The 14,367-nt window shown below is 49.0% G+C and overlaps 1 protein-coding gene across 2 annotated transcripts in view; it reads left to right on the forward strand.

Moving 5' to 3' along the window:
* The window catches only part of SMARCA2 (SWI/SNF related BAF chromatin remodeling complex subunit ATPase 2), a 300,239-nt gene that overhangs the window by 97,528 nt on the left and 188,344 nt on the right, over positions 1–14,367 (forward strand). For both annotated transcript variants that reach the window (XM_082242988.1, XM_082242989.1), the window contains exon 18: positions 13,472–13,714. In XM_082242988.1, the coding sequence (XP_082099114.1) occupies positions 13,472–13,714 (243 nt within the window). The remainder of the gene's footprint in view (positions 1–13,471; positions 13,715–14,367) is intronic.

A 14,367-nucleotide genomic window follows, 5' to 3' on the forward strand; every position in this document is an offset into this window, starting at 1 on the left:
TCAAGCGTCACTGACGTAGGTTTGCCCGGTGGCCACCTGGTTTATAAGTTTTATAAAGTGGATGTATTGGCATCTGCGGATACTTATTTTGGCCGCAAGGTTTTGCAGGCTGCTGTTTAAGAGGACCTGATCCTCTTTGAGGGTGTGTTGTCTTTTTCAGGTGGGCTCCAGTTGTTTGGTTGAGCTCTTTGGGAATTTTTTTGTTGTTCCCACCCCTCATGTTTAACACTGCTTTGGGACGTCCCAATAGTTATTAATATCAGGCCCTGTGTCTGTCAGTGAACGAAAGTGAAAATGGAATTTTTTATTTACCATAAAATCCATTTCTCTGTTAATTGACGGACACAGCACCCACCCCTCTGTGGAGTTATAATTCTCCTGACACTGCTTGTAACAAAACTTGAGTACCTATAGCAGAGAGGGGGTATACCCCCTGGGACTGCTCATGGGTGTAGCCAGAATTATTTTCTGCCTAGTGCCTACTCCTGTAGGGGGCAGTATAACCCAATAGTTATGAATATCAGGAACTGTGTCCGTCAGTGAACATCAGAGAAATGGATTTTATGGTAAGTCAAAAATCCCATTTTTCCCCACAGTATATTCCATGAACCTGCATGAGCTGTGTACCCATTCCTCTTATGTGCTGAGGCAGAACAATAGGCTTTTAGGCAGGAAATTCCAGCTCTGCCAACACACCTTTCCATCAGTTAAAGTGTTACTAAACCAAGATCCTGCATTCACTATATCTGGTCTCCTACAGTACATGGAACATGGAAATGCAATTTTCTCTTACGTCCTCCGACAGTCGCCGCCTCCTCGAAGTCCTCAATGATGGGGTATTGTCTTCCTATCCGTAGGAATAGCTAGGCATATAGACTTAGTCCAAAGACAAAAGGCATTAGCATATACACACCCACGGGGGCTGTCCCATCCGGTCAATACCCCCCCTGCATCACCACTCCCAACTCAGTTTTAATTTGCCTAGCGTCAGGAATAGTTAGGCTACCTTGTGCTGGGGCTTCAGTCTCAGCCTTCCTTAATCTTTTATTTGATTTTCTTTTTAAATGTCAGTTTTTTTCTTTCACTTTACTAGCTGTTCATTTTGTCAGCTTTAGTGTTAGTTTATTCTTCGGATGAAAATGGATCATGCGGTGCTGGGATTCGGACTGGCCGCCCTGGTTCTCCAGGGCACAGAGGGTCAGATGGACCCCCAGCCCGCCATCGAGCGTTCAGCTATGGTTCGCCCTGGCATTAAGAACAACCCGTCCCTGTTCGCTACAGGGATGCAGCCGTTAGGTGGCTACCTCACAGGACTCGTCTGCGCTGCTGCAGCGTCATGTCCCTGGCTCACGGCACTCCCTGTCAGATGAGGACAGAGGTTTATCCGTGCATGGAGGCTCCCCGTGCCATCGGGTACAGGTAAGTACTTTCTGTGTGGGGCCTTCTGTCTGGGGTGGCAATCTGTGTTGCTGTGTGTCCCCATGTCTGTGCCTGTGTGACTCCCTGTGCGATCCCTGCGGGGTTCGCTTTGTGCAGATCTGTATGTTTTGCCGGGGGTCCCTGTGTCCCCTTAGGTGCTTGTTTGGGGGTACAGATTTGTGTGTGGTGCGGCAGCCGCTACGGGGGTTATTTTGCGCGGTCCGCCATGTTTTTACTATGCACACGTGTATAGCCCCTCTGGGGCGAGTATACAGGTCATTTTGCCGCCATCCGCCGCCATTTTGTGGGCGGTAGAACGATCGGTTCGGCCGCATGTCGGCGGCCATCTTGGCGTAGCCTCCTATGCATCCCTATGGGGCAGCCATTTTCCCTGGGGTCTGGCTTATAGCCAGCCCCCTCCAGCAGCATTTCCTTTTCCTCACAGGCAGCAAGGACACAGGTAGCAACGATCTGCGGGCTCTGCAGTTTATCTCTCTTCTACATACTGCTTCTGGCTCCGTTTCTTTTCTCCTTTTGGGGGTCTTCATAGCTGTGACAGTACCGGTGGGCTGCGCACTCCGCAGCGCTATTTAAAGGGACAGTACACTACTTTTTTGCACTGTACTTTTTCATAACTTGAGCCATGGATTCTCAGGAAAGCAAGTTTCCTCCAGCTTTAGTGGGGGGCCCCAGTTCTCCTGTGGCCCCGCTGCGACCTGATCTGGCTGCTGTAGTTGCGACTTTAGTGGCAAATATGGAAATGCTGATGTCTGAACGGGCTGCGAGAAAACGGCCCAGGCTGTCTCTCTCTTCTGATTCAGATGGGGATATGGCTACTGCTGCGAGCGTGCCCTTTTCAGGGTCCCGCTCATCCTTAGACCCTCCGGGGTCTGAGGGGGAGGCTGAAGTGGAGGGTGTTGATACATCCCCCCCAGGATCGCCTGAAGAACGGGCGAACATGGATGAGTTAATTGTTTCTGTTAAGGAAACTTTACATTTGGAGGATGAGCCCAGTCCTCCGGGCGTTGTGTCCTCATTTGGGACGCACAGGACCCGCAAGTCTGTGCAGGTTTTCCCCTGCCCAGCAGAATTTCATTACACTGTTAATGAAATGTGGCGCACGTTAAAACGTCCATTGCTGGTACCTAGTCGGTTCAAATTGCTTTTTCTCTATCGCTCATTGACAGACGTAGTCTTCTTGATTCTCAAGAGCTGGGTTATGTTGTCTCCGCAGGAGTAGGACTAGGCAGAATGACAAAACGTTCTGGCTCCACCCTAGGGGGCAGTCCCTGAGGGTATATCCTCCCTCTCTCTGCTACAGGGAATCAGTTTTTTTCTGTCTAGTCAGGAGTAAGGACCTAAGTTCCTTGCTGGGATCTTTTGGTCCTGGCAAGACTTTTTTTCTTTAAGAAAAAGACATTTTTTTAGGTAGTTTTCTCCAGTGTTTTTTTCCTGTGAGATCTTCAAGCAAAAATGCCGGACTGGGCGACACTTGTGGTCACCCCAGCCGGCCTACGAGCGCGTGCAGACCAGGCATTGCGCTTGGTCGGCCGCGACATATTCAAGTAAGTATGCGGGGCCGGGCGACGGGCTGGATGTGAGATCCAGTGGTCACCCCGGTTTCTGCCTAAAAGCGCGTGCAGACCAGTGCGCTGAGTCGGCCGCGACGGAGTCCCAGTAAAGGGACTGACTTTGCGAGTTAAAAGCTCGCTTGGACGCCAGGACCAGAGAGTCGAGGCGTCCACAAACCCCCACCTCGGTGGAGAGGGTATTATGAAGAGAGGGTGCCTGTCGGTTCGGTATGGTGAGTAAAACGTTCCCTTTTTTCCTCATTTATGAGGCAGTATATATTATGGGCCCCTCCATATATGGTCAGTATATATCTGACACTTACAAGTCCCCCTTGTAATACAGCATGTGTTTGTGGGAAGTGGACTTGGTTCAAGAACTAACACTCTACCCAGCAGACTGTAACATTACAGCAAACATAGGAGGTATAATCCTACCTTATGTGCAGTGTATCTCTGTAGATCCATATGTCACCTCTCAGCAGGTGCAGGTGGATGTGCTGGGAAGACGATATCGGCGGTCCGCCGCCATTTTGCCGTAGACCGAATGCATGTATGTCCTCAGGTCACGCCGGCCGCCATGTTTTTGGAGTCTTATGTCTCTTTTATGGGGGCGGCCATGTTTTGTGAGCCCAGCTTCCTCGTGGAGGGCTGGGAACGCCGGAAGGCGTACACAGGGGGCGGAGCCACGCCTTCTACCCGGGAAAAAGCAAACAGCTCCTTCCAGTCTGTGTAAGACAGACGCTGGCTGCAGTTTGTTGGAAACTGCACTGCATCGGTTGGTGAGCCTTGGGGGTCCCTCTCTCTCTCTCTGGGATCGAGAAGCAGGTACTCTGAGGGGCGCTATTGCGCTAGGGGGAGACACACAAAAAAAAAAAAAAAAAAGTTTTTTTGTTTATTGCTGGCAAAAGTGTCCTGTATTAACATGGACCCTGCCACTCATGTATCTCCTCCGGATCCCCTCGAGGGGTCTGCGGGATCCTCCAGCACCCCATTGACAATTGAATCTTTGTCAGCCATTATGGAAACTTTTGTGTCCCGGGTGGAAGTGGCTTGTCAGGGACAGGGCGCAAGAAAGCGACCCCCGCCTAACCCCTTATTATCTGAAACCTCGGATTCAGACTCTGAGCCTATTTCTGCAGTTGCAGGTACTTCATCTGGTATTGGTGTCTCGGGTCCTGTCTCTTCAGACAGTGAGGAGGATGTTTCGGCATCTGCCATAGCACGAGAGGAAGCGTTGGTAAACGCACTCATTGTATCTGTTCAAGAGACTTTAAGGTTACAGGGTATTCCATCAGAAATAGCTGAAACTGAGATCCCTTTTGGGACTAAAAAGCGCATCAAAGTGGCAAAGGTTTTTCCATTGCCCAAATGTTTTGGCAATCCAATCGATGAAGAATGGCGTCTGCCAAAACGCACTTTTAATATTTCCAAACGCATTGACAGGCGTTATCCGTTTGAGGAAACCCTTATTAAGAAATGGACAGAACCACCTGTGGTGGATTCACCAATTGCTAGATTGAATAAAGCCACGGTTATTCCTTTAGAAGACGCTCCGTCTTTTAAAGATCCAGTGGATCGCAAGATAGAAGCTATGTCTCGCACCATGTTTTCCTTGATTGGATCAGCTTTCAGGCCAATAATTGCTATTGGTCTGGTTTCGCAGGCTGTAACTGAATGGACCAAGTGGTTACGCCGGGACTTAGAAGAAGTCCCTCAGGCGGTATCAGATTTGTTGGAACAAATGATACAGGGATTACAGTTTGTATGTGATGCGGCGTTAGACGCCACTCCATTAATGGCGCGAGCATCAGTCTCAGCAGTGGTTCTCAGGCGTACACTGTGGCTAAAAGGTTGGATAGCCGACCAAGGTTCCAAAAAAGCATTGGCTAATATCCCCTTTTCAGGAGAACGTCTATTTGGAGCCAACTTAGATGAGATCATTAAGGATCTCACCGGTGGAAAAAGCACCTTTTTACCGCAAAATTTTAAAGGTAGAGGAACTCGTCAAAGACGAGGGCCTTCTTTTTCTGCTCACAAGAGGTTTTTTCGTCCAGCGGGTGAAAAAACTAAGTCCTCCAAGGTTCCTACAGGAGGCGTCAGGGGTCGTTGGTCGGGCAAGCAAAAGCCCGCCCCCTCCAGACCTGAAGATAAACCATCCAAAGCCTGAAGGTGCGCCCCCACCCATAACTGGGGTGGGGGGACGTCTTCGCCGGTTCCCGGATCCATGGCTTTCCAGAATCCCGGACAAATGGGTTTGCGAAGTCATAAAGTCAGGGTACAAGATCGAGTTTCGATCTCTCCCACCGGCGCGATTCTTCCCTTCCAATATCCGACTATCTCCGGATCGTCTAGAAGATCTGCGGAGAGCAGTCACAGATCTACTACAACAAGGAGTGATAGTCCACGTTCCTTGGACAGAACGGTTTCAAGGGTTTTATTCAAACCTGTTTACAATACCCAGGAAAGAGGGCAAAGTGCGTCCAATTCTGGACTTAAGAGCACTCAATTCTTTCGTCAACATAAGAAGATTCAGAATGGAGTCCATTCGCACGGTAGCAGCCTTCCTGCATCCAGGGGATGTCCTAGCGTCCATAGACATCAAGGACGCCTATCTTCACATTCCCTTTTTCGCAGGACATCAGCGTTTTCTACGCTTTTCCGTAGAGGAGAACCACTATCAGTTTGTGGCGTTACCTTTCGGTCTCGCCACGGCTCCGCGGGTCTTCACAAAAGTGTTGGCCCCAATGTTGGCACTTCTGCGCCAAAGAGGTATATCGATTCTAGGTTACCTAGACGATCTTCTGCTTCATGCAGAGTCTCCTCAGACCTTGCTACAAAACATAGAAATTACTATGATTTCTTTACAGGAATTCGGGTGGCTGGTGAACCAGCAAAAGTCTTTTCTGGTTCCCACCCAGAGGCTCGAATATCTGGGTCTAATTCTAGACACAGTCAGGACAAGAGTGTTTCTTCCGGTAGGGAAACTTCGAAAGATTCAATCAGCAGTCCAGTTGTTACTGTCCAACAGCTGGTCTTCCCTTCGGACTTGCATGAGGGTTCTGGGGTTGATGGTGGCTTCATTCGAAGCAGTCCCATTTGCCCAGTCCCATACCCGAATTCTTCAGCAAGAGATTCTCCTCAGATGGAATCGGAATCCGGAATCCCTGGACAATCAGATACGATTGAACAAACAGACCAGAGAGTCTCTGGTTTGGTGGCTTCGGTCTCCAATGCTCAGCCAGGAAAAGTCATTTCTGCCAATATATTGGACGATAGTGACCACGGATGCCAGTCTATCCGGATGGGGAGGAATTCTCGGTCAATTATCTGCCCAGGGACTTTGGTCCCCGGAAGAATCCAGATTACCGATAAATGTATTGGAACTGAGAGCGATCAGACTTTGTCTGATTCACTGGACCGAGCAGCTCCAGGGCAGCCCGGTTCGGATCCAGTCGGACAATGCCACGGCCGTGGCTTATGTCAATCACCAGGGGGGCACCAAGAGTGTCCGAGCGGCCAAAGAAGTGGCTTTCATTCTTCGCTGGGCGGAACGATTTGTTCCAGCAATCTCTGCGGTGTTCATTCCGGGGGTGGAGAATTGGCAGGCAGATTATCTCAGCCGTCAGACCCTGGATCAGGGGGAATGGTCCCTCCATCCAGACGTTTTCCACCAGTTGTGCCTACGGTGGTGCTTCTGGATGTCCCAGCTCTTGAGAATCAAGAAGACTACGTCTGTCAATGAGCGATAGAGAAAAATGGATTTTTGTAAGAACTTACCGTAAAATCCTTTTCTCTTAAGCTCATTGACAGACGTAGTACCCGCCCCTCTATCATTGAGTTGGGTTGGGTTAATTTCTCTGTACTGCTTTAAACAGAACTGATTCCCTGTAGCAGAGAGAGGGAGGATATACCCTCAGGGACTGCCCCCTAGGGTGGAGCCAGAACGTTTTGTCATTCTGCCTAGTCCTACTCCTGCGGAGACAACATAACCCAGCTCTTGAGAATCAAGAAGACTACGTCTGTCAATGAGCTTAAGAGAAAAGGATTTTACGGTAAGTTCTTACAAAAATCCATTTATCCTTTTGCGCCGGCTACGGAATCACGATGGTGTGTGCCTCCACAGGTAGATCACACTGTGGCCGTGCTGAACAAGGCTACCTTGGTTCCTATTGAGGATACCCCGGTTTTCCGGGATCCCACGGACCGGCGGTTGGAGTCTCTGGCCCGCCATTCCTATACGGTGGCGGGTTCGCTGCTCAAACCCGTTTTCGCGTCCGTTATGGTGACTCAGGCGGTGGCTGATTGGATTAAGGTGCTCAGAAGCAACCTTGTGTCGGATGACGTGCTGCCTGCCCGACTGGACATGGTGAACCAGATCCACCAGGGAGTCATGTATTTGTGTGATGCAGCCTTAAATGAGGCCCCTTTGGTGGCTCGCCTCTCGAGTGTCGCGGTACTTAACAGGCGACTGATCTGGCTGAAGAGCTGGTAGGCCGACCAGTCCTCATGGAAAACAGTGGCTGATTTTTCCTATGCTGGCTCTCGCCTTTTTGGCGAGGCGTTGGATACCCTGGTAAAAGGCGTCACGGGGGGCAAGAGCACTATGCTACCCCAGAACCTTTCTGAGGCAAGCGGGGTTCTGCACCTAGATCTAATCAGGGGTCCTTTCGTGCCTTTCGGAACCAATCCAAGGGCAAGCCCTTCAAGGCCCAGGGCAACCAGAAGAAACCCTGGGCGGGTAAGCAGAAGACCGGCAATGCCAGCTCGGCGGGACATTTCGCCTCTGCCTGAAGGGGCGCCCTCACCCGTTTCAGGGGTGGGGGGACGTTTGCGCAGTTTCCTCCAGCCTTGGCTGCTCCGGATTTCGGACAGGTGGGTCCAGGAAATCGTTCAATCAGGTTACAAGATCGAATTCCTTTCCAGGCCGGCGGACAGATTCTTCCCCTCCAATCTTCATCTGCTTCCGGGGCGTCTGCAGGACTTGCATCAAGCGGTGCAGGACCTGCTTGCTCAGGGGGTGATTGTCCCGGTGCCTCATCGGGACAGGTTTCGGGGGTTTTATTCGAATCTGTTCACTGTGCCCAGGAAGGAGGGCAAAGTGCGTCCTATTCTGGACCTGAAAGCTCTGAACCGCTTCGTGCATGTTCAGAAGTTTCAAATGGAGTCTCTCCATTCGGTAGTGGCCTCCTTGAGTCCGAGAGAATTCCTGGCTTCGATAGATCTGAAGGATGCGTACCTGCACATCCCCATTTTCGAGGGTCATCAGCGGTACCTTCGGTTCGCTATAGCAGAGGACCACTACCAGTTTGTGGCGTTACCGTTCGGTCTCGCTTCGGCACCCAGGGTGTTTACCAAGGTGTTGGCACCGGTTCTGGGCCTGCTGCGGGCCCAGGGCATTGCGGTCCTGGGGTACCTGGACGATCTGCTTCTGAGATCGTGTGCCAGTCAGGACCTTGTGCGCGATCTGTCCATCACGGTACAGACGCTCCAGGAGTTCGGGTGGACCATCAACGCTCAAAAATCAGCGTTGTCTTCGTCGCTTCGACTTCCCTATCTAGGAATGGTTCTGGACTCTGCTCAGGCAAGCTCCGGACTTTGCGGGACGAAATGCGGTCCCTCAGGGACAATCCGTCCTCGTCACTCAGGACCTGTATGCGGGGCCTGGGGTTGATGGTTTCGGCCTTCGAGGCCATTCCCTTTGCCCAGTTCCACACGCGGGCTCTCCAGACGGAGATCCTGGCCAGGTGGGACAGACTTCCTCAGTCCTTGGATCTGGATGTCTCCTTGAGTCGCCAGACCAGATTGGCTCTTCTGTGGTGGATCCAGTCCTCGTCGGTGGCAAGTCCTTCCGCCCGTTGGTGTGGACAGTGGTTACCACGGACGCCAGCCTGTCGGGCTGGGGTGGAGTCCTGGGCAACCTGTCTGCCCAGGGCACTTGGCCGGAGGAGGAATCCTCCCTCCCGATAAATGTGCTGGAACTACGAGCGATAAAACTGTCTCTTCCAGTGGTCGGACCGTCTCCGGGGCCTGCCTGTTCGCGTACAGACGGACAATGCTACCGCGGTGGCTTACATCAACCACCAGGGGGGCACCAGGAGTGCTCGAGCGGCCCGGGAGGGGACCGACATTCTGTCTTGGGCCGAGACTCATGTCCCGGCGATTTCGGCAGTTCACATTCCGGGTGTGGAGAATTGGCAGGCAAACTATCGGAGCCGCCAAACCCTGGACCAGGGGGAATGGTCCCTACACCCGGAGGTCTTTCAGATGCTGTGTGCGAAGTGGGGATCCCCAGACGTGGATCTGTTCGCATCCCGGCTAAATCGAAAGGTGGGAAGGTTAGTGGCAAGAACGCGCGATCCGTTGGCGGACGCCTCGGATGCGTTGGTGGCCCCTTGGCATCCGTATCGTCTGATGTACGCCTTTCCTCCGATTCAGTTACTATCCCGGTTCCTTCGCAGATTGGTCTCGGAACCGCACATGGTGATTCTGGTGGCGCCGGACTGGCCTCGCCGGTCCTGGTACGCCGACGTTGTTCACCTGGCAGTGGCGCCTCCGTGGCGTCTGCCGCTGTGGGAAGATCTCCTGTCTCAAGGTCCGATCTTCCATCCTGCTTCACAGTCGCTGGCTTTAACGGCCTGGCTGTTGAGACCCAGGTCTTGAAGGACAAGGGTCTATCTCCTGAGGTTATTCCTACCCTGATCAAGGCTAGAAAATCCTCCTCTGGTAAGATTTATTACCGTACCTGGAAAGCCTATTTCGCCTGGTGTGAGTCCAGGGGGTTCTCCCCTCGTTCTTATTCGGTGTCGAGAATTTTGGCTTTCCTCCAGTCTGGAGTGGATCAGCGCCTGGCGCTGGCCACGATAAAGGGCCAAGTGTCTGCACTGGCTGTTCTTTTCCAACGCCCTTTGGCGTCTCGTTCTTTGGTGCGCACCTTCATTCAAGGTGTGCGACATCTGGCTCCTCCCAGGAAGGAGCCTTTACCTCCACGGGACTTGAACTTGGTTCTGTCCGCATTACAGCGTGCTCCCTTTGAAAACATCAGGGAGATATCGTTGCTTTTTTAGTAGCGATCACTTCGGCTCGCAGGGTGTCGGAGCTGGCGGCGTTGTCACGAGGAAAAGGTGGTTTTGCGGCCACCCCCATCCTTTCTTCCCAAGGTGATCTCTGATTTTCACCTTAATGAGGACATTGTTCTGCCTTCGCTTTGTACGAAGCCTAAGCATCCAAAGGAGATTGCTTTGCATTCCTTGGATGTTGTCAGGGCGATCAGGGTTTACCTGTCGTCTACGAAATCCTTTCGGAAGACGGATTCCCTCTTTGTCCTTCCTGAGGGACCTCGGAAGGGCATGGCTGCGTCCGCAGCACCTATTGCCAAATGGATCAGACAGACCATTGAGCAGGCTTACGCCTTGAAGGAACGGTTTCCGCCCTTCCCTGTTAAGGCGCACTCTACCAGGTCTTTGAGTGCATCTTGGGCCTATTGGCATCGGGCCTCGGTGGCCCAGGTGTGCAAGGCGGCGACTTGGTCGTCGGTGCACACTTTTTCCAAGTTCTACAAAGTAGACGTTCTGGCATCAGCTGATGCTTCTTTTGGCCGTGCGGCTGTGCCATGATGGACCCTTGATTTTTTTTCTCTGGGTCCCTGGCTGTTGGCATTTGCTTTCCTGGGCTGTTGCTCCTGTTGAGCATTGTTTTTTTCTGTTGCCCAGTTGGTTCTTACGGTGCATGTAAGATTCCTTTCTCTGATGTGGGTACTGCGTTGCTTTTTCTACGGTTGTGTCTCCCACCCCTCATGTCTATAGTGCTTTGGGACATCCCATCAGTGAGGACTTAGAGGAGGCGGCGACTGTCGGAGGACGTAAGAGAAAACTGAATTTTTGTAAAGTCTTACCTGTAAAATTCCTTTCTCTGAGTCCTCCGACAGTCGCCGCCCCTGCCCCTCTTTTGGGGTTCTTATACCTACTGCTATGCTACCAAACTGAGTTGGGAGTGGTGATGCAGGGGGGGTATTGACCGGATGGGACAGCCCCCGTGGGTGTGTATATGCTAATGCCTTTTGTCTTTGGACTAAGTCTATATGCCTAGCTATTCCTACGGATAGGAAGACAATACCCCATCAGTGAGGACTTAGAGGAGGCGGCGACTGTCGGAGGACTCAGAGAGAGGAATTTTACAGGTAAGATTTTACAAAAATTCCGTTATTTTAGTAAATATAAGCTGATAAATACCTTTTCTCATCAGCAGTATATAGCAATTAGAGCATTCTTGTGACCTGTATCAGTGAGTGCGGGTAGTTTGTAGGAGGAGTTTTCATTTCTCTCACGATTGTCCTATCAGGCTTGCAGACCCTTAATTCTTTCTGAACAGTGCTGATTGGCCCTGTCCTGATCACATGTACCCTCCCAAGAAAAACAAAGATCATCCATCAATCAAGATGTGACATCCCCCCCCCCCCCCCCCACTGTATTTTTTTAGTTACTTGGCATGGAGGAGGAGGAGGGACTGGGCTGTCGTTTAGGATCTGTATACACGCCCACATGTGTGATGTTAATGCCATGTGACCTGAATAGCTCCGCTAAAACCAGGAAGTGTTCTCTGAGCAATAAAGACCAAACTGAGCATGTGCAGCTGAACTACACTTACTGTTCTTATCTGGACTTGTCCAGAGTGAACATGCAGGAGGGGGAGGATCTGTGCATACAGGATCACACAGCCTTTTTACACAATGCAGAGGATTAAAGACTTAAGTTACACAGTAAGTAGAACAAGCATGCTATTCTGCATCTACAGACAGATTGTTGTAGTGTACCATAGTCAGTTCAATTATCCAAAAAGAACCTTGGATCAGTGACTTAGAAGCATATGCAAGGAGCTCATGTTTATCATTAAGTTATTATTGAAATCTCAGCAGCGTGTCACCTCCCACACCCTGCTATGCTGGTTTAATACAAAACCAATAAAAGCATGTCCTCTGTTTGTTTCAACCGTGGGAGAAGAACTATAAAGGCACTAGGACTTACAGTATTATGTAGTCTGCAATGCATAGTGAGCTTTCTAAGCCAAGAAGTTAATCAGTACCATAAAAAATTTAAACATCCCGTAGTATTTTTTTTTTTTTTTTTCGTGATGCATCCTGTATGGGTAATTTGTAGCTTAGCCTCTTCTAATGTGCAATCAGGGGAGCATTGTACTGCCTTGATCCACAATAGGTAGCAAAAGACAAACTCATCATGCAACTCTTGATTGCCCTCTCATGATGCTGTGTACAGTTTGGCCAGTACCACCTTTTTTTTATTTTTTTTAGATAGACTCTGCTCTGGGTTTTAATCCCATTAATGCATGAATCCATGTTCAGAAGGATTAAGTGATACATTCAAATTTTATTTGAAGTTGTTGGCAAGGGCTCAGGAAGTCTGGCAAAACAACTGCATCCTGGGAAGGTGGAGTAGATAGCCAAACAATTTATTCATATGCTAATGCTTCATGGAAGTTGTAGATAAAATGTATTTATTATTTGAATAGGCTAATTCTCAGACTACAGTTGGTACATTTGTCTCTAGATATTTATGCTCATGTGATGTAACACATTGCTCCTTGGGTAGATATGCCTCTGTGACACATTCACATTAGAATTGTTTCACACTTCAATCACAGGCTTTGCAGCTTAATTGCAAAGCAAAAAAAAGGAAAACATCTCCTTCAATCTCTTAACACATGCATATATTTAAATTTTAGTTTTTTTTGTTTTAAAAAATGTGTGTTATGACCTATATGTAGATTTAAAGGAGAACTCCTAAAAAATCAGCAGAAATTGCTTTGTTTGGGATCTCTTGAAATCACTAAATATATAAGCTAGTAATAGTTTTCTGTGTGGTTGGGATGCAGCAAATATGCAAAATCTGTATATGATAAATAGTGTCTGTAATATTTTTTTTTTACTTTCACACAGCTTGTTTGCAAGAGCTAGTCATGGTCACACATGTCAAAGACATGTCGCATGACGCAGCTTCTTTTATCTACACATATACTTGAAACCCCTTGCAAATTCAACATACAATCTCATTCTAAATCCTTTTTTTTGTAAATGATCACATGATCTGTTTCAGCTGCATAAGGAGCTTATAGAGGTGAGGGTGGAGACTGAAGGGAGCTGTGTCAGCAGGAGCCAGAGAAGCGGCAGTAAACTGATCATCCTGGTGATTAGCTATATAGGTGGACATGTCAGCAGATGTCTGACCATAGGAGTTCAGGCAGGTAGTGCTCACAAGTAGAATGCAAAGAGGAAAACTGATCACACAGGGAAAGTAATGAAAAGAGAACAGTTTACCTTTTTAATACAAGTACATGGTAACACAGACCTAGATCAGAAGTATGAAATGTTGGTAACATACAATTTGTGTTGTATGATAATTTTAGGAAAAAACCGTGCTTAGCAGTAGACCTGCTTTCAAGTTCTCTTTTTTTTTTTTCCCCCCTCTTAGATCCGATGGAAGTACATGATTGTAGATGAAGGACATCGTATGAAAAATCATCACTGCAAGTTAACCCAGGTGTTAAACACGCACTATGTGGCTCCAAGGCGAATCTTGCTAACAGGCACCCCACTGCAGAACAAATTGCCAGAGCTTTGGGCCCTTCTGAATTTCTTGTTGCCTACCATCTTCAAAAGCTGCAGCACCTTTGAGCAGTGGTTTAATGCCCCTTTTGCCATGACTGGAGAGAGGGTAATGACCGTTAAAATATATCTAAAAGTTGGTTACAGTTCAACAAGACATCCAAAACACAATAAAAAAAAATCTAATTTTTGATTATGGTAGAATATTTGTGATGGTGACATTGCACAGAAGCAATTGTTGCTGTTAAAGCTCTATCTTGGTGAACTTGTTAGAGGTCAATTTACAGTACAGGGCATGTGACTTGTTTTAATAGACCATGGGTTATTGCTTGGAAATTGTACATTGGCAAAAAGCTTGCTATGGCCCCCTAGAGCCTACTCTTATAACCAAGCCCACTCTGTGAAACTCGTTTTTTTTTTTTTTTTGCTAGTGTTCTTAAGCGATGGTCCTGTTCACCTCTGGAGTAGTAGTGTTTTTTTTTCTTTTTTAAACCATTCATTTTTTTTTTCTGAATCTTCTCAAGATCTTGACTGCTTAGCTTGGCTTTCTTACAGTTTCCGGATTGATTGCTCTCAGTACCTTGGGGACTGTAGCCAGTAACGTTTGCTTCAGGCACTAGATCTTATGTTAGCCGCTCACCTTGGTACGTAGTGTAACGTACTGTATGTAGTTATCCACAGGATGCTGTACAGGTACACCGCCAAAGTTTTATTTCTATAGTTCCTGGACCCTGAAGACCCCTTCTACACTATGCCCACTGC

The sequence above is a fragment of the Pelophylax lessonae genome, assembly GCF_965119305.1.
Source record: "Pelophylax lessonae genome assembly, chromosome: 1".
NCBI classification, from domain to species: domain Eukaryota; kingdom Metazoa; phylum Chordata; class Amphibia; order Anura; family Ranidae; genus Pelophylax; species Pelophylax lessonae.